Source organism: Lissotriton helveticus, chromosome 12, assembly GCF_964261635.1.
Source record: "Lissotriton helveticus chromosome 12, aLisHel1.1, whole genome shotgun sequence".
Taxonomy (NCBI): Eukaryota; Metazoa; Chordata; class Amphibia; order Caudata; family Salamandridae; genus Lissotriton; species Lissotriton helveticus.
In genome coordinates, this window is record NC_136073.1 from 673,406,654 (window position 1) to 673,428,020 (window position 21,367).

Sequence of the window (21,367 nt, forward strand, 5' to 3'; positions counted from 1 at the left end):
GTAGGACACTGTTACAAAAAACAAAGCTCAAGACACATGCAGGGCACAATGCCCTATCTTTGTGAGACCCCAACTGCTTTGCAGCTCAGTACTACTCACTGGGTACATTTCCATCCAAAAAGTAGACATTGAATTCAAAAAGAAGATTCAATGTAATCAACACGAGGAAATCCCCCCCCTTAAATCCTGTGATCACAAAAGCATCTGCTAGAAGCTCAACTCCTTGTTGCTAAGAAGTCTGGCTGTACACATTCCTGAAAACTGTATAACAAGTCCCTACAGAATGGCGTTCCTTTCATTTCGCAATAATGCCCATTGGAAATTCATTTCGCAATAATGCCTATGGGAAAGTGAGAACACGTGAATCCATGTTTTTAGAGCAGGGCTCACTCCTACAGTTTTTTGGGACAGGTGTTATTTTGACTGTGCTCAATCTAAAGCTATTGAGTTGGGCACAGAGACTCAAAGTTTAAGTGAGAGTGATAAAAATATTCCCAAATTAGAACTATCCTAAAATCAAGGACTAATCAAAACTTCCAGTTAAGAGCTGAAAAATAATTACTTGTCTAATGCACTAATTAAAGACCAAAGGCCAGCACATGATAATCTGGACCAGTCTTGTAATCGTTGGTGCTGCAGTGGTACCTGAAGCCCTAAATACCGAGTATGTAAAGTTGCCATGATCATCCATACACTAGGCATAAAAGCCTATGGCTGGACAAGTTTTTACTATCCTGAATGGAAGAGTTGTAGAATTTCATAATGACAAAACTTCCTTACATGGGAGGATCTCATTGAATAAATTTGACAGGACCAATTCCGCTGCCTGGATTACGAGACCTGTATTATGTTATCTTAAGGTATAGTGCATGTGAATCAACCCAGGAGGGGTATCTTAGCGCAGCAACAGTTCAGTGGCGGACGAGAGCGGTAGAGCTAAAACAGTATGGTTTTAAGTGCTTTCTTAAAGTGAAGGTGATCTGAGCATATACGAATGTGGAATGGCAAGATGTTCCAGTAGAGTGGGGCTAGGTATGAAAATGCCCCACACTCTGATCTGGGCTTTTTGACCCATGGAACCATTAAGAGAGCCTTATCCCTAGATATAAGGAGTCTGGAATGTTGATAGTAAGTTAGCTTTGAAGCTAAGTAGCTAGGACCCTTTCTGGTCAGGGCTTCGTGGGTGAACCAACAAATTTTAAAATCAATTCTCTTCCAGACTGGTAACCAGTGTAGTGAACGAAAGAGGGATGCAGAGGCAGCTCTGGGTGGATGATTATAGATGAGATAGGCTGCAGTATTCATCAGTCGAGGCAATACAGCATAGCCATAGTCCAATTGACTAACAACATGGGCCTAAACCACTGTTTTCCTTGCTGTAAGTGGAAGAAGTGGGGAATCTCTTCTCTACAAGAACAAGGTTTGAAAACAGGAGCCTGTAATGGAAAATAACTAATCTTTCATAGAGAGGAGTAAGCCAAGCTTGGCTCCCATATTTTTTAACATATGTTTTGGTATAGGCGATGTGACGAGTTTAGAAGGCCACTAGTCTGAGGTCCATAACCTCTGAGCCCCGCCAAACAGCATAACCTCGGTTTTATAGGTGTTCAGCTGGAGACAATTCTCCATCATCCGGGCAGCAACTGCCATCATTCTAGAAGAGAATGTATCTTTTGCTTTGATCAGATCTTTATCAATGGAGATTAAGAGATGTGTATTATCTGCGTACCATATTATTTCAAAGCCAAATGCTTATTCAGTCTTGGCGAGAGATGCAACATATATGTTAACACCTTCGATGCTGGTGACGGAACCGTTCCGTCATCAGTCACGGCTGAGCTGTGCTGATGACGGAACGGTTCCGTCACGACCACGCCCTGTTCTGGAATGTCCAGCACAGGGGCGGAATCGGCGCCACGGTCAAGGTGTTAAACAACGAGGGGCTAAGGCAGGAGTCCAGAGGCATCCCCTTGCCCAACACCTAAGTGCAAGATTTGAATGAACTCAAAAGTTATTGTTTGGGTTCTGACAGAAAGTAGCCATGCAAGTGTAGAGCTGTCCCATGTATACCGATCTCCTGCAGTCTACTGAGTAACCTAGGATGAGACACAGTATTAAATGCTGCTGACAAATTCAGCAGTACCAGCATGGATTGTAGATTGGTGTATTGTGAGCATCTGATATCGTCACTGAATGCTATCAGTGCTGTTTAGGTACTGTGTGGTGGCCTGAACCATGATTGGGATGAGTCCATGATCTTGTTGACTTCTAAGAACTTAGTGAGTTGCTTATTTATTAGCACTTCAAGCCGTGAGATTGACAGTGGTTGAAAATGACCATGGTGGGCTATTTTTTTATTTTTAGAGGAATCGGCAGCACCTGGGTAACCTTCCAGGATACTGGAATTTACACACACACACACACACACACACTTACACACACTTACACACACTTACACACACTTACACACACTTACACACACACACACACACTCCCCCCCTCCCCCCCCTCCCCTCCTCCCCGTGAGATTGACAGTGGTTGAAAATGACCATGGTGGGCTATTTTTTTATTTTTAGAGGAATCGGCAGCACCTGGGTAACCTTCCAGGATACTGGAATTTACACTTACACACACACACACACTTACACACACTTACACACACTTACACACACTTATACACACACACACACACACACACACACACTCCCTGACTTACTTTGGAATGTAAAGCTAGAATACCAGGATTGATGTATGTTAGTTTGCTAAGGGAGGTGGATGGAAAATGGAACATTGAGGATCCAGAGGGAGTGTTACAATTTAGTACGAAAGATTTAAAAACTGGCTTGATTGGGAAAAGAATGGCTGATAGGTAAAATAGAGAAAGTGTTAAACCAACTGTGTCAGTTTACCCCTTTTTAGTCCCACACAATCAAATACCCATTGCTACCTCACCCTAGTGTCGAAGATTCAACACAGATTTTATCTAACAAGACAGTGAATAGGCACACTGCACTTTAGTTGCTTCTCCCAAAATAGGCTTTTGTTCACAAAAGGTATCCAAATGCACATATGATGGTAAGGCCAACCAGTCCACACTTTTTACTCTTTTGTAACTTTTATAGGGATCTGAGGAAACAAATATAGCCGTCATTGGTTTTAAAAGGGAAAATTATTTATTATAAGGAGTCTTTTAACTTTGTACGTAACCTTGATAATGTAAATTTAAGCTACTGAGTTTCCGTCTATGTTTCGCATGCCATCCAAAGAAGGAAACAGCTGCTATACCTCGGCATTTTAAGTTATAAAAATAAACAGCTAAGAATAATAGATCCTTAACAGTGCTACTATGTCAATTCATTATTCCCTATCTTATGCTTCTAATAATGTTTTTAACACATTGGCTGTTGAGTTGACGCCCAGCTTGGTGTTTCAGGTTTGTTTACTTAACTTGTTCATGTCATGAGACCATCTTCAATCAAATTTTGTATGAATGTTTTTAATAAGTTCCTTGTAAATTTTATCGATGTGACTCTTTTATGGATATTTTTTTCAGAATAAATATTTGATTTGACTGAATTTCCTCCACAGAGAAAGTATTAAACTTTCCTACGCTATTAGTCGTGACAAAAAGAGGTAGACTGAGATTAAACACCTTAGGAGGGTTAGGAAAGTTCCAATAACTATCATTGATTTTATCTTCACAGTGATTGGCCAACCAGTCACAAAGTGCTTATGACGCTTCCATTTCATGAAAGCAGGCTCTGGGGTTTATATAATCATTAAGCACTTTAAAAAGGGCGTTGGAAGGATATTTTTGCCCATCATATTTGATTAGAGGTATACGCTTACCGAGTGCTTTTCATATTACGGTGGTACGATGTTAAGGCTGCTCTATATGCCTCTTTGTCAGTTGAATTGTTCGAACTATGCCACCTTCTTTCTAATTAGCCCTCCTTCTAAGATTAACCTGGAAGGGGCAGGTAGGCCTCATAAATGGACAAAGAGGAATTCAGAGGATAGAGCAAAACATCATCAAAGTTAGTGACTGGACTGGCTAAGGAAGGGACAGATGGATCTTATAGGGTAAACTACCTTTAAAACTTTAATTAAGCCTGTAGAACAAATACAGAATGAACAAATTACAACACAGCTCCAACAATGCACGACTGTCCACAGTCCTGCCGAAGAGTGTGCCCAGAGACCCTAATAATATACAGACGGTCTCCACTACCAGCTGGGCATGGGATAAAGTTAAACGATTCACCGGTTCCCTGACGCTGAACACCTCAGCCCTTCCTCTCCCCAATGCCTGCTGGCTGCCTTGAACAGATGAGAGACTGGTACAGCGTACTTTAAGTTCGGCATTACAAATCTGGGGGACCTCTATCCCGACGGACAATTTTTTTACGCTGCGGAGGACGAGCGCTTTCAGGACGCTACGCTCATGGACAGCTTTGTGTTAGGACGGATCCACTCGGCTTTTCGAGTCCCGCTTCCAGGGTTTCCCATTTAACCGGACTCGTTCACTCCACTTTCGGTCATTATTGAGAGCGAGAGAGGGGTACACCTCATCTCTAAACTTTATAAGACATGCTCAGAGATGCTACCGGTTAACGATGACAAGATCCGCAGCGACTGGGAGGATGATTTAGGCCGCCCCATCACCGATGAACAATGGGCTAAATGCTGTTCAGTCATGAAAGAAATATCGCTCAACAGCAGGCATAAAAAACTACATTTTAAGTTCCTGTGCAGAATTTACATCCCTCTGGCCAGAGCTCATAGACTCGACCCGACCAGACTAGTCCTCACACCTGCCGCAAATGCGACGCAACACGCGTGGATTTTATGCATCTCACCTGGAACTGCCCCACATTGCAATCATATTGGTAGAATGTACACAAAACGCTAGGCGACATGACTAAATTATCCCTTATCCCCACACCGGAGGTGGCACTTCTGGGTTATGTGGTTAACTTCCCCAAAAGCATTAGGAAATTTGCGTATATCAGTCTACTGCTGGCCAAACAGGAAATAGCTATCCACTGGGGTCACAAGACAGCTCACACATTGCAGAGTTGGTTGCAAAGGCTGGCATATTGTAATAGCAATAGTGAAGTATATTCCAGTACATTACCTAGATACTCTCGTCCCAAGGATATTTGGGGTCCATACAGGTCCTATATAGAATCCATTTGACACGCCTCTGATTCACAGCTGGAATAGGGCATCATCCCTACTGGGGTCGGGTAGGGAGTTTCATGATCCCCTAACGCTTGATGCCCTGTGCGATTCCGTGTCCTGTTGCGCTTGGATCCCTCTCTCTGTATGACCCCTTCTCCGATTGCTGGTGGTGAGTGGGTGCGCAACCTCACCACAGATCGGAGAGCGGTGCTATTCGGGCGGATCGGGGAGCTGTAGTGACTGTATTGCTCTTTTAATTTTATCAACCTGCCTGTTATTCTTCTACTGGTTGATATAAGCCAAGACAAATTCTGTATTGCTACTTTACGTTTCATTGCACCTTATTTGATTGTAATGTCTAAACAATGAAAAACTATGATGACATTGCTATGATATGTTAAAAAGGCAAATAAAGTTTTTTTTTTTTATTTAAATAAAAGATCCAACAATGCACGGCGACCTGCCACAAAACCTAAAATACAAATGTGAACAGAAGAATGTGTGGCAGTTTCTCAGGGCAGTGAGAAACAAATGCTGGTTAAATGGACGAAGAACAAAAGCACATCAACTTGAATCCAGTATAAAAAAATGAGAAAGGACTTAACACACGGAAGACTGCACAAACCTGTAATTTTTTTTAATATATTCCACTGTATAATTTAACGTTGATAACAGCATTAACAATACAAGACCTTCAATCTGAGGGGGAGGATTTAGACACAGGATGGTAAATATTAAACCAAAGTAGATAAGCCTAGATCTGTTCATTTTAGAAAATGCAGTGCAAAAGCGTTTTAATGAAAGGTTTGATGGCATTAAGCTTGCAGGTTAAACAGTTTGCTGCACAGTAGTGTTGAACATGAGCAACATTAGTTGATGGCCATGTGGGGTCCAAACTGCCGGACAATTAATACAGTATGGGATCATCCTTGAGATTGTAGGCAAATGAATCAATACTCTCGGACCTCATGTCACTTCATGGGTCCAGATAACACCACTGCTTATGTTTACCACCAGCCTCCTGTGGCCTAAACATCAAACTGGCGACGGGAGCAGCTGCGTTACTGCGTCCTCATCTCAAGCTGCAAGCAATGGGATGCCTAGATTAGTGGCATTCACTTTACTCAGCCTCCTACTGTTGGCTTTCCCTACACACGATGCAGTTTATTCCCTGTATCTCACTGCCTGGCCAAACATGAAGGGCTCTCCAGAGGAACGTGTCTCAAAGCATCCGTCGCCTCTAACTCCCAACTGCACAGTGAATACGCCCAGCAGATGCACTTGGCTCAGCTTTACACATGAAGAGTGAGTAAAGGGAACTAATGGAAATATACTGATTTGGTTCAGCACTGGAAAACACAGGGAAAAGGAAGAAAATACAACATGTGCAATGCAACTGGGAAGGTATGGAAAGCATAATCCCACCTTTCCCAAGTAATACTTTCAAAGCATCCAACTTTTACACGTGTGAAGCTATGCACCAACCACACAACCAGGCCAACTACCTCTAGATCCCACAATCACACCGACAACACAAGCTCAGCAAACATCTACTTCATACCTGGCGCATGCAGAGACTATGTGCAAGGTGATCGAAACCACGCCCACCTGCAGCCTTCTCCTTTTGCAAAGTGCCAGCCAGAGGGGCAAGAATGTCATTCATTAGCTATGACTCCTTTTGAAATCTCCAGCCTACCATCCTTCCAAGCTTCAAGTTAGAAGCTGTGGATCGAATGGTGGGAAATTTAATTAGCAGTCACAGAATAAAAGAGGCCACTGCTCCTACAGTTGGCAGGAGAAGACATCTTCAAGTTGTCTCATACGTTCACCCAAGCAGATTCACCCTTTACAAATGCAACTGCTGAAGTAGCTCTAAATAAACACTTCACTCCTCTACCCAACCTAGTCTATTAGAAGTTTTAGCTGGGCCAAACAAGGTCCCTACAAATCTGGGGACACAGTCCATGCAAGGCTTAAAGGCTTAAAGATCTTGCCACCATGTGTATGTTGCATGATGAAATAGAGGAGAAAAGAGCTCAATTAATTCAAAGGTGAGCAATAACAAAATTATGAAGGCAGATCCTAAAAAGACGAGAAAACTCTTACCAAACATCCTACATTTGCTGTCGTGCCAGTCAGGTTCCCATAACCCCATTTTCAGAACACCAGAGACTCACCACGCAAGCTTAAGAGCCATTTGCAATTGAAAGAGAATATGTTAGGCTAGAAGAGGCATGCATATGCCCCTTATTAAAGCAAATGGTTAGTGATACAATATCCCAACCCTACCGATCGCACAGCGATCCTGTCTTAACTCCTCTTCTAGTTTTAAAGAACTTTACTTTGCTCTTTTTTAGTATTTAATCATGAAATTTTCATGTTTATTTGATTACTTTCATGTGACATTGAGAATCTCTATTTAGGATCAAATCATAAATCTTGACATTCAATTGCAATTCTTCAACATTACATTTGATTATACATTTGTATAGTATTTCCTACAAATATTTTTAACATTTTACGACGATTGTTGCTGAAGTTGGCCCGATGCATTTCGGGACCCATGTACCTTCTTCAGGGGCCTCTGTAAAAAAATGTTCGAACATATGTAAACATATAACGCTTACTGACATCCATAAGCATAAAGCTACATTAGCCACTTTTAAGTTTTGAGTGCACCACCTTCGGTCTGCCATAATGTGAATTATACATCGTTTATGCACTGAACTGAACCACAATGTTAATTCCGGGTCACCTGCGTACATATATGTCTAACCTTTATTGATTAATCCACGCTGTGTTACTTAGTTCATGGGTTTATGTTGTTCGTCAGAAACCTATGGTCTGTTGACGATTAGCGCAGTGAAACACTGCTGAAAAAACTAGATTGCTGGGAATGCTCAAATTAGCAGCATTTTGTTGAAAAGGGAAACACATGCCCGAAATTTCCATTGTATTTATACTAGGAATGCCTGTTGGCATATAATTGTTATCATAAAACACTCACTTGAATCAGTATAATTCCTTAGTTGTGAAAAAGTCAGAACGATTCGGACCTAATGCGGGTCTGTGAACAAGAGAAAAATGCTGTTAGAGCCCAACTAGCGTGAAAAACGTTGTTTCTGAAGAACAACATAAACGCATGAACTAAGTAACACAGCGTGGATTAATCAATAAAGGTTAGACATATATGTACGCAGGTGACCCGGAATTAACATTTTAGTTCAGTTCAGTGCATAAACCATGTATAATTCACATTATGGCAGACCCAATGTGGTGCACTCAAAACTTAAAAGTGGCTAATGTAGCTTTATGCTTATGGATGCCAGTAAGCGTTATATGTTATTTACATATGTTCGAACATTTTTTTACAGAGGCCCCTGAAGAAGGGACATGGGTCCCGAAATGCATCGGGCCAACTTCAGCAACAATCGTCGTAAAATGTTAAAAATATTTGTAGGAAATACTATACAAATGTAATGTTGAAAAATTGCAATTGAATGTCAAGATTTATGATTTGATCCTAAATAGAGATTCTCAATATCACATGAAAGTAATCAAATAAACATGAAAATTTCATGATTAAATACTAAAAAAAGAGCAAAGTAAAGTTCTTTAAAACTAGAAGAGGAGATAAGACAGGATCGCTGTGCGATCGGTAGGGTTGGGATATTGTATCACTAACCATTTGCTTTAATAATCATTACACTTGGGGACAGGCAGCCCCATGATACCGAACAGCACGCTAAAGGTGAAAAATAGGAAAAGACCAATCAAAAGACATTTATAAACAATAATTAAGAGGAGTGCTTGTGGCAACATCTTGTTGTTTTCACAAAATGCATATGCCCCTTACCATGTTTCTAAAGGAAAGTATAGAGCCAAGGAAGAAGAAGACGGCCTACAACTTGCCACTCCTGAAGCCTGTGGTGGGCAGTGGAAGTCCCCGATATCTAACTTCTCAACCTGCACTCCAGGAGCGAAACAAAGGCCTGCATGCCAGTACAACACCCAACTTGATTTGGCTCCATCGCACGAAGGATGCCTCCTTCTTGGCACTAGGATATAATTTCTTAAACTATCTTATAAACAGCTGTACATCTAGCCCATGATGGTCATCAAGAGAATGTTAAGTCTAAAAGTTGGTTCTGTAACAAAAGCCTGATTCCCTCAGTTAGACAAACTAGCTTAACTGTTGTGAAAGAAGGACATCAATGCCAAGTTTACACTGTGACGGAATCACCAGTACCAATCACCACAGAATCTCCCATTGTATCCCTGGAAGAGTGCGAACTTCATACGTTTTCCAGATGGGTATCACACATTATTAATCATGGACGACCGCTCAAAGTATCCAAAGTTGGAAGGTGCCAACACCACATCGGTGAATTATTTAATCTCGATATTGGATAAAGAAAGATATGGCCACTCATGGCAGATTAAAGACACCAGGATGGTTAATGGGCCTCTATTCCATATCAAGAATGTGCTAATTGCAGAAAATCGTTCAACAGCAAACACCTTAAGGTCATTCCCAGGTGGTCCCAGGAAAATCGCGACACTGAGCTCTTTATGAGAACTCTCACAAATTCCATCAGCACTGTCCAGGCAGCTGATCAGTTTCTGTAGTGGGACATCTATGCTTTTCTCCGGAAGTACAGACAGAACAGCCTGCGCAGGTCACTAACGGAAGGGCTTCTAATCAGCTATGTATGGGTGGTCAGGTGAATGATGTACTTCAAAGAGTTGCACTCTCCAGGATTGGAGTGCGTCACAGGGTGCAGAGAAAATTAACTATCACAGATCGGGTGCCATAATCACAATTAATTTCAAATATCAACTATAACACCATAATACATTCCAACTTTGGACAAAAGTTTACTTTTAAGGAAACCTTCGCATGCAAACCTATGAACTGTTTCTATCTACTGGAATGGCAAGAAAGTATGTTGGTAAAACTGAGCAAAAAATAAATAAATCAAAACCAAACTGCTTGAACACAAAAGGAAAATTCAATGCCATTCAATTAAATCTTCGGTAGCAATGTGAGATTTTAGGAGATTGAAAAAACGGACAAGAGTTGACATTAATAATATCAGAATCTACAAAGAGATTTTAGGGGATTGTCCATTTGAACTCTCTTCAGCCTAAATAAATGGAAATGTCCTTTTTTAACCATAATCATCGGGATTGTGCTTCACATTTAATTTCAAAGCACAAGTATATTTTGCCTAGCAAAAATGTATAACTTTATTGCAATTTTCCCTGCAATTCTTGTTCACTGCATTCATTATTCTCATTATAATAAATTAGTTCAGTTATTTTGTCGAGTTTACCATTCAGGTTTTGACTGCACCATTTCCATCCCCTGGCTTACTGTCTCTCTCCACTAGAATGATTGGTGTACTTCAAAATAAAAAAATTCTGGTACCTCTTATTTCGACCTATCGGCCTTCTATTCTGAGGACTTCACAGTTTCTTTTTCTCTGCTTTGTACTATTTGCTTCTTTACCGTTTCTTCAAATTGTGTATTCTGCACCCTTGACAGTTTCCCCTCTTGGTTACTACACCCGTTATTTAGGCTCTGGGTTTCCGTATTTGTTCCAATATTTAGATCTTTCATTTTGGTATCCTTTGCCTTTTGAATTATTGTTGATCCTAGGTGTTTGCAGAAGTTCAGTTACCTCATGATGCCGGTTAATGTAATCCTTGTGAGTCGCCTCCCACAAACTTGGTCAGGTCACTTTTAGTCTGGGTTCATTGCCGAATTTTGGAACCTTAAGATGACGGACGCGCTCACTTATTCGTAGTCCATGCTCCAAATTGTAGAGGCTTCTGTTTTGCTATCCAGCATTATAGTTACCAAACGTGGCCTTCGTATACGTGCGGTGTCTGTCTTCTGCTATTCAGGAGTAGTTGACACTCTACTACTTTCACTGAATAAACCGTGTTTTTCAATCTATTGCACCTCTCACGTTGGGAAATTTTCTTTCGCACATTCATGAACATGCATGTAATCATTTTTGGTCAAGGCTACTTCGCTCGTTTGACGTACCCTTAGATTCCACCGGCAACTTGATCATTTCCGTTTTGTTGGTGTAATTACTGATGGTGGTTAATCTGTTCACTTACTTCAATTTAGTTCCACTAACTACATAAATGAGGCAATCAATCAATTTGATATCTACATAGATATTTTGGTCAATATTGGTTCCATTTATAGCTATTTCAGACACTTCTAGATTCACTGTTGACATACCAATACCAAAGAATGCAGGTTACAATTGGATCTGATTTTACAAGATGGTTCTTTTCCAGATTGCGGTTGAATATTATGCGCAATCGGACTCCTAGTGAATAAACTTCCAAAATGCACTGGGGCTTTAACAGAAATATATGTACACTAGACAAGGTTTAATAATGTATCATGTATTAACATACACCGTTTACGGATTATGAATATTTGTACTACAATGGTGTACGTGTGAATGTAGCAGCGAAGCTGTGGAACTCATTTCTCTGTGCACCCTGCGGCATACTGTAATCCTACAGAGTGCAACTTTTTGAATACGTATATCTCTTGCCTGCAAGTAATTGTTAGGGTAGCATGCGTCGAGTGGAGTACATATTAAAATATAGCAGAGATTGAAACCAACCTTTTCTTTGCCTTCTGCTGCTGCCCGCTGTATAAGCTGCTGGAAACCCTTGCTGACCCCTGCTAAAGCTGCGCGGACCTGGCCGCTCGTCTCCCGCCGCCTCACGCTCTCTGACCACCTGGAGCGAGGCCGCAGAGCGGAGACGAGCGAGGGGCGGACCACAAATCCCAGAAGCCCTAGCGGTCTGCTGCATCACCTCCCAGCGCCAGGAGGCGCTTAAAAACGACACTGCTTCCATTGAGCGGGGGAAACCTTTTCTTTGCCTTCTGCTGCTGCCTGCTGTATAAGCTGCTGGAAACCCTTGCTGACCCCTGCTAAAGCTGCGCGGACCTGGCTGCTCGTCTCCCGCCGCCTCACGCTCTCTGACCACCTGGAGCGAGGCCGCAGAGCGGAGACGAGCGAGGGGCGGACCACAAATCCCAGAAGCCCTAGCGGTCTGCTGCATCACCTCCCAGCGCCAGGAGGCGCTTAAAACGACACTGCTTCCGTCTCGCGGGACGTCGGGCTAAGGGCCGGCCCTCAGGGGCCTGAGGAGGCCGGGACGGGTCACCCCCCCTTAACATCTACTCATCAGACACTCTGGTCACAAGGTAACCCGTGTGCTAGGTACACAGCACATAGTAATACATCTACATCATAAGGATGATTAAAGTAAGGAATACCCCGGTGGCGACGAGATCCACAACACGATTAAAATCTGTTAGCACGCCGCTACCTACCATAACCGCCATAGATCTTATGCTGCAAAAAACTATTGGCGTAGTGGCGGACGCCATACAGGACACAGAGAGACGACTTTCATTGACCCCGGATTTGTGTTTTCCAGACCTGTCTCTGCACATCACTGATAACACACACATCTTGGACGCCACAATTAACTCCCAGGAATCCTTGTTAATGCAGTCGTTCACAGATTTGTAAGGTTCACACATTAAAGACAACATACCGAGAGCTTTGCTTACACGCCCTGTTGGGAACGCCATGGAGAGTAGTCCTCTGGTGTTGACCAGCCATGGCAACAATATAAGCTGCCTGCACACATTGTCTTTAGACCCAGAGTTTCAATTAGTGGAGGACTCAATACCTGCCACTCAACCTACTTCTGGGATAACTCATGATCCATCAAGTGTAATTCAGCATCACAGGAAAAAACGAAAGACAAAACTCCCGTTGAGGAAAACCTATCGCCCAATAGCCAAACCGAAATACTCAATTAAAGATATCTGGTTAAAACTTAAACAGGCGAAACTCACCACAAAAACCACAACCGGGATTCCCTCGACATCCACCCAGATACACTCCCAAGTGAGAAGAATATTATAGAGAGTAACTCGGTTAAAGATCAGACAAGTCAAACAGATCAGTCATCTACATTGAAAACACCCCTTCTGAGCGAAATAGAATCTATGGTCAAATCTCTCTTACAGCCCATTAGTAAGCGAGTCATTAATATAGAGAAGGCTCTAGGAAAATTTGAGAGAGCACAAAACGAAGTTTCTTCCAGCATGCTTAAAATGCTAAAAACGCCTAAACCTACTTCTATTTTTGTTCCAGCAAGTAAAACCCTCAACGCTATTAACACTAAATCCGCTAAAGTCACCAGAGACACAACAAATAGTGCCATCAATCAGCTTTCGCATCAGCGACAGGGATCTCCAGCTACCCCAAACTTAGTAACTACTACACAGGTAGCGCTCAATTTACCGCAGATAGTAGCCACGCCTGTGAGTAATATACAAGCCATACAGGTAGCTGATGAAACTGATGATAGTGAATGGGCTGCTGAGGGTTACCCCCCAGAATTAGTTATAGCAGATGCAGAGCCGTTGCGGCACCCTACATCATTAACACCGAATATCTCTATTAAGACAGTAGGGGCAAATCAGCTTAAATCCGTGACAGTAAAAAGACCCATCTATATAGACCTCCCACCTGAATCTAATGCATACACCATTGTCATGATTGGGGTTCCCAAGCTGGCTGACAACAGGGGGGAGACATACACGGAACTAAAAAATAAGGTAATGCAATGGTTAACCACACATAGACCACTTCCCTCTCACATAAGTGGGCAGATCTCCTATGTGAAGAGAGTAGATTGGGTGGGTTCAAGATTCAAATCAACAGAGGGAGATTGCATTGTAGTTAATTTTAGAGACAGACGAGTGGCAAACCTCATCACCAGCTGGAGGAGTTCCTCGACAAATAGCCTGATTCGCACGATGGGCTTAAGCTATTTTTACCCCTCTAACATCAATGGGCAAAATAAAAACTCTCAGACTTATCACGGCCAGGAGGGATCGCTGGAGCCTCAAGCTCATTATCAATCATGGGCGCCACCTCTTGCTCCTAGCCAGGTGACGTCCTTAGACTCTGAACAACAAAGATATGCACAATCTTGGGAAGGCAGACCTTATAATTATCCCCCAACAATATATGAGAGAAGGGAATTTGCACCATATACATACAAACGAGATCATGCACATCCTTATTTGTACCACTACCAATTCGGGGTCCCAACCTCAAACAGATATGATGTTCTGTATGCCCACGATCATTTGGATGAGGTGGATTGACTGACACTTGCCCTGCCCCTTAGTACTTCACCTGGCCTTTCGAACAGGGTGGAACAATCTAACATAACAAGTACTGAAAATCCAGCAAGCACTTTAGCCCTCTTAAGAGTGGTACCTGTTATTAGTACAATAGAGCCTTTAATAATTTCCCCTGAGAATCTCTCCTTACAAGCGGCACCTATTCTCTCTACTCATGAATTATGCAGCGCTCCTCCCACTATAGCTCCTATCTTGCTACCTAGCACTGGAAATCAATTAGCAGTTGTAATAAGCTGACCTAATCAAGACTTGCATCTGCTCACTAGTACAACCCAAGACTCATTGTCTGACCACGACGTTCTTAATACCACAAAAATCTTGTCGTGGAACATAGCAGGACTGGCTGCAAAAGTAAAGGACCACACGTGGGTGGAATTCATAAGGAACTTTGCTATACTGTGTTTTCAGGAAACATGGCTCGTAGACAATGTTTTCATTGAGGGGTTCCAGAGTTTCTTCGTGCCAGCAATTCCATCGCCCAGTGGCAGATCAAAGGGGGGCTTGGCAACATTCATCAGCCTCTCCCTCATCTGTAAGGCTAAAAATAAACAACTGGAAAACAGGAACATTCAGGTTATGGAGCTTAGGAAGGGCAGAAAGGCACTAACCTTGGTCAATTTTTATAATTCAGTAACACCACTAGGAGAGTGTAACATCGTCAAGCTCCACAACTATCTGCAAGGTGAAATAGCAAAACTGCCACGGAATATAATAATCACTGGTGATTTCAATGCGCACATCTGTGGAAATCCTGCCGTGACAACTATGGGCTCCTTGGGGTGCGAAAATAGGTCAGGCCTTCATTTTGCTCACTGTCTGCGAGGAACCCATATCAATAATCTAATTGATGATCTGAACTTGAGTGTCGCTATGTCCCTGAAAGATGACTCCTTTATCTTTGAAGTACCAACTTATAAAGGTTCTGAGCATGGCTCCTTCATAGACCATATTCTTCTCTCTGTTGATCTGGCAAATTTAGCCTTAAACTTTAAAATACATGAAAGCATCTTTAGTGACCACAATCCAATCTCAATTGAACTAGGAGTGGGACTTTTTGATTTACGGAAAAATCATAAAGACATGGGTGCTTTAAAGTTGATCAATGGAAATCGTCGTTTGAAATGGTCCATGATAAATAGTGACACTTTGTATAAGTCTGTTAACCCCATGGATGCTCAGCATATTCCCCTGCTGTGCTGAGAAATCGGAAATCCCACACAACATGACGAGCTGGGCTCGTCATGAGCGTGCGAGGAGGCTACTTCATGACGAGCCCAGCTCGTCATGAGCGTGGAAGGGGTTAAAATGAGTTGCAACCAGGAACTCAATCTTTGTGTCTCTGAGTCCACACCACCTGAAACCATCCTATCTGCTTTTGCCGTCGGGGTGCAAAGAATCGGCCAACTACTATCTGTACCAGTAAAGGGCCCAACTGCTTACCAGCCAAGATGGTTTGACCACGCTTGTTCGGCAGCTAGCCGGAACCTGAAAATGGCCCTCAAGAAAAAAACAAGGGATTCCGCACATATTAAAATCTTGCGATCTGAATACAAATCAACTATGGCATCCCGGAAAAAGGACATAAAAGCACATGTCTGGGAGTCTTTGCTTGACCCATCAACCCTGGGTAACAGCTCTAAGTTCTGGAGCATAATTAATAAGCCAATGTTTGATGATCCTAATGCCTCCAGTCTTGGAACCAACATACCCGAGGATGAGTGGGTCTCCCATTTCAGTTTAATTTTCAAGAGCGATGAACCACAGGTGATACATGAAATTAAAATTACAGAAGAAGCTCCGTTGCACTTCACAGTTGAAGAAGTTGAGAAGGGGATTCGTGGCTTAACCAGTAATAAGGCCCGGGCCCAGACGGCCTTCCTCCAGATCTATACAAATCAAATATCTCACTATGGGCCCCAATCCTTACTGCGGTTGTCAATGCAGGAGTTGCAACCGGGAGCCCAAAGTCTTGGGGGGCCTCAACTATAGTACCCGTCTACAAGAAGGGTGACAGAAACAATGCAGCATGTTACAGGCCTATCTCCCTGATAAACTAAGTTGCCAAGGTAGTGGGAGGAATAATTTTAAATAGACTGACCATGTGGGCTAAAATCAATAACGTAATGTCCCCCGTTCAATATGGGTTCAGACCGGGGCACTCAACAATAACTCAATGCCTGAACCTATATTTAATCAGTGGTAAGTATACTATGGTCAGAAAAGGAACTGTGTATATGGACTTATCATCGGCCTTTGATTGTGTCGATAGAGGCAGGCTCTGGGACGTCCTGCTCAAAATGGGGGTTGAGAAGAACTTGATTAATTTTTTAGCCGACCTCCATAGCGACACTCGAGCAAATGTCCGCTATACAAAAGACTTGAAAGTTACCAGAGATTTTAAGATAAATCGGGGGGTTAGGCAGGGCTGCATTTTAGCGCCGTTTCTTTTTAATCTATATATTAATGGACTTGAGGAGCATCTTTTAAACACAAAAACTGATTACCCATACATAGGGAGAAAGGGCGTGCCTGTTCTGCTTTATGCAGACGACGCCGTCCTTATCTCCAGAACTGCACTGGGCCTTCAAATACTACTTGATTCTTTTTTTTCATTTATGAAATCACGGGGCCTAAGCATCAACAACACAAAATCATTTGCCATGAAGATAGGTTCGTGCTCAAAAAAGTCTTATCCCTTCTTCGTTAATGGGGAAAAATACCGATAACAAAGACTTTTTCATACCTTGGCCTATTGACCATAAACTTACTTGGGGACCTGCGATAAGGAAAAAAAAGGGAGAAACAACAAGGACAAATGCTGCAATAACAGACTTTGCACGTAAAATGGGAAACACGCCAGTGGTCGTTCTGATGAAACTGTATCAAGCCAAAAGCACCGCTGTGGCCTGTTACGGGAGTGAAATTTGGGGCTTTGTTCCTGTGGGTGACCTCGTAACAACTGAAAACAATTTCCTAAAACAAGTGCTAAGTCTACCTAAAGGCACAGCTAATTTCTCCATCCACGAAGAACTTGGTATGTCCTACCTAGGAGATAAAATAGCTGTCAATCCTTTGCTGTGTTGGTTAACCTGCTGGACGAATGATGATATACCGTTCACCCAAAACATCCTTCTTGAAGCACTCACTTGGGAAGGGAAATACAAGATACCTTGGTTAAAATACATCAGAAACTTTTCTTCATGAATTGGGTCGGCTGGAACTTTTCCTAGCACCACAGCAAGTATCCAAACAAGATGTAACTTATGTGAAAGATACCTTTATGTTGAATCGGCAGCTAGCTAGGGAAGAGTCAGAGCTTAAAAAAGGTAGTGTGAGGAAGCATGTCTTAACAAAATCTTGCGTGCAAATTGAACCCTATCTATCCTGGCCCATTTCCAGATACGAACGTTTTCTGATGTCCAGATTTCGCTTTGATTTGTATCATCTGTTGCTAGCTGTGCCTAGTGGGGCCCACAGAGGACAAGTGTTGCCAGCTTGCGGCTGCGACAGTAAGTCTCCGCAAGACCTGGCTCACTTTTTATTCATATGTTCCTATTACACGATACCATGAAAACTGTTCTTAAAACCCCTTTTTAAACAACTGAATTTTTTACAAATAAGGCCTGCATTATTTTATCTCCAAATGTTACACTGTGAAAATACCATGTTTTTATGTAATTTTTTAAAAACAGCCTTGAAATTCAGAAAAAGCATGGAAGGATAATTGTTCAACGAATTATGCCTCCCCCAGCAATATGTTTTTTAGATAAACAGCATATTTATATTTTTTAGAATCTGTATCTCTTCTTGTAATTTCTCGCTCTTGATAAACTGTCTTTTTAACATTGTTTTGAATGTATATGTTTTCTATTGTACTTTTATGACTGTACTGTATACAGTCGAATAAAGGAATTTTGAATTTGAAAGTGCGCAAATGCACAGAGTGGGTCAACGTTTGTGTTTCCAAAGGATATACTTCCCAATTACCCCTCATTAGAACATTCACTTCGACAAGACAGTAAAATAATATGGTAGACGAAGAGACAAAATCGGTTTGAGACATTGAGCCCAACACTCTTGCACAAGCATAAGCACTGGAGAGATATGGTGTTTTTCAAGAACAAATGTCCTTGACAGCAAGTTTCGCCTCCTGTATGAGCTGGCTCCCTGTCCTGGAGGGGAACCCATATGCAAGGTACTAGACAACTGCAAGAACAGTGGAAGACGTTGTGGCCGTGAAAGTATCTGTCTTAAGTTAATTTTCACACTCCCAGTAGAATGACTGGGTAAAATGATTAGTAGATCAGAAGAGATTGTGAACTGCTTAAAAAAGCTCCACTGCAAGAAACTGGTGCGGGATTCCGTCCCCTGCAGCCTAAACATCAAGCTCTCCTAGATATAAAGGACGAGTTTATTCCTACTTACAAATCTGCCCCTTTCATGCCACCTATGACGTGACTATCCCATCCCAGTGATGTGTTACTGCAGGTGATGACCCCCCCCCCTTTCAACTATGCCCCATCCAATCCTTGCCCCTCACCCTTGTTTAGTGTCACCTTTCATGCTCACCCACCCCTGCGCCGACTATCTCGTCACATTGATGCGACCTCAAGTCTTGCCCCCGGCCCCATAAACGTATTCTTCAGCGCGAACATTGACACTCGGATAGGGTGTTCCTGATATAATCTGTCTATGTACCTTTAATGTGTATGATGTCGTCTATTTCTCTATTGGAATGTTCTTTGCATGCTATGCAGTGAGTGTTCTCTTTCCAGTTGACAGCCGGCTGGAAGCAGTGCTGGCATACACTTCTAGTGCGCGTCAGCCCCCGTGCTAACACTTGCACTCAGTAGCTGTCACCTCTATTGCTACACTCACACTTCCACTGAATGTCACCTCGTTCCGACGTTGACAGCTGTCAAGTGGCCCATGACACATGAGAACCGTAACCACTCTGCACATTAAGGTTACAGAGCCCTACTCCACACTAAAAACGGAGCCACGAGTTCCGCAAAACAACATTCTGTTGACAAAAAAATAGATTCAGCTAATGGTGTGAAATACGACACATTGACACTTAACAACATAGTCGCGTCAGTACATCTATTCACCGTCGCCCATCTTTATTTTCAGTACAACAACAAGATGACACACACCTTTTATGATTCTCTCGCCCGAAGACCCCATTTCTTCCCCAAGACACGCACCCCAATGAATCCAATTGCTTTCACAGTGTGTCACTGGTATGTGGCCTCGCTGCCCATGCATCATAAGCCGGTACCGAGCCTTGTTTCCTCACCCTCCAACTACCATGCCTATGTGTCCTCTAGCCACACGCCTGGTGTCGTTGTAGTGTGTCATGCAACCGGTCTCACTACCAGTCCAGTTTGAAACCCCCCTGCGTGTCCAGGGGGCTCCTCGCTCACCCCCGCGGCAGCTCTCCCTCACCTCCGGGTCGGTCCAGTTTCAAGATGTCCCGCAGGTGCCGTGTTGCGCTGATATCGATACTGCCCGAGGGGTCCATGACTCCCGCGCTCTCGGCTTCTCCCGGCGCTGCAGCCAGGATACCCACCACTTCCGGTGAAACTGCCAGTAACCCTCCCCCTTGGCGAAAACTTCCGGTGCAGCAGCAAGAAAGCGCCCCCATGGAAACACTGACGAACTCGAAGGTTCCACTCGCAAGCTGAAGGGGAGCGTGAGAAGAGTTCGGGAATAGAACAGACTGAAAGGTCGCCAGAGACCTCAAAATGAGATTTTGTTTCAAAAGCTGAATTATTATTTCCTGTGATGACAAAATGTGGTCAAAATTTTAAAACAAAGGGGGGACGATCAACATCACTTTGACTTTAATTAAAACTTAACTATTGACGTTCAGAAGTGTCTGGTAGTGAATTTTGTATTTTTTTATTTTATTTATTTAATGCGATTTTCTATAGCGCGAACATTACCCGAAGGTGTCAGAGCGCTTTACAAAAGAACCACTTGCGTTACATAAGGACTTTGGATTACACGAGTTACATAAGAGATACAAACAGTAACAAGCATTGGCATTGCCAATAGGTCTAGCTTGTGGGACCTTATAAGTATTTAGTTTTGCAGCACAATATCCTTGTTGCATAATCGGATATTGTGCTGCAAAACTAAATACTTATAAGGTCCCACAAGCGAGACCTATTGGCAATGCCAATGCTTGTTGTTGTTTGGTGGTGGGGTATGAATGGGAGGATGGCACATTAGGAAAGGGTATTTTTTTTTTAGACGAGTGTAGAAAAACAGAAGGCGGTGTTTATTGTTGTAGTTTTATTATGCACCGATCCGGTCAAGTGGGCATCTCGACTCTATTCAGAACAAGCTCTCTGCATTGCGTAGGGGGAGCGGAGCGGACCCTTTGAAGTCTGGTGCCGAGGCTCAGACAACAAATGGTATGGGATGTGGCTGGTGACGTGCACGCGCCAGTGGGCTGAAGCGCTTCCAAAAAGAGCGGATTGCATGGCGGCACGATGCGCGTGGTTGGGCGCGTTCTCGCCATGCAATTCGCTTTTTGGGAGCACTTTGAAATGCCCCTTTACTATAGTCTCGCATAGCGATTGCTTACGCAATAGCTAGGACGAGACCTAAAAAGGAGGAAGGTTGGTTTGGCATAAACTAGTGGTTTAAAGTTTTTAAACCCTATAAATAATGTAAGGATTCAACCTATGTACAGCGCACTGATACCCGTGGGTCATGTGCACGCTTTCTGAAACACTCTAAATAAAATTAAAATAAATAAGGATGCCGACCCTACAAAATAAAATGGTAGCCAGTTTCTAGGAGTGCATTACATTTTGGACTGTTGGAGGTTTCTTGGGTGCTTCTGGAAAATATTGTGAAGTCCTGAAAGTCGTAAATATGCTCCCATTTGAGGCTGTCGAC

At 42.8% G+C, this 21,367-nt stretch overlaps 1 protein-coding gene across 1 annotated transcript in view; it reads right to left on the reverse strand.

Annotated features, from left to right (window-relative positions):
- The window catches only part of EDC4 (enhancer of mRNA decapping 4), a 734,765-nt gene extending 714,719 nt beyond the window's left edge, over positions 1-20,046 (reverse strand). The window contains exon 1 of the mRNA XM_078670461.1: positions 19,904-20,046. Within this exon, the coding sequence (XP_078526587.1) occupies positions 19,904-19,979 (76 nt within the window). The 5' untranslated portion in view covers positions 19,980-20,046. The remainder of the gene's footprint in view (positions 1-19,903) is intronic.
- Between the last annotated feature and the right edge of the window lie 1,321 nt (positions 20,047-21,367).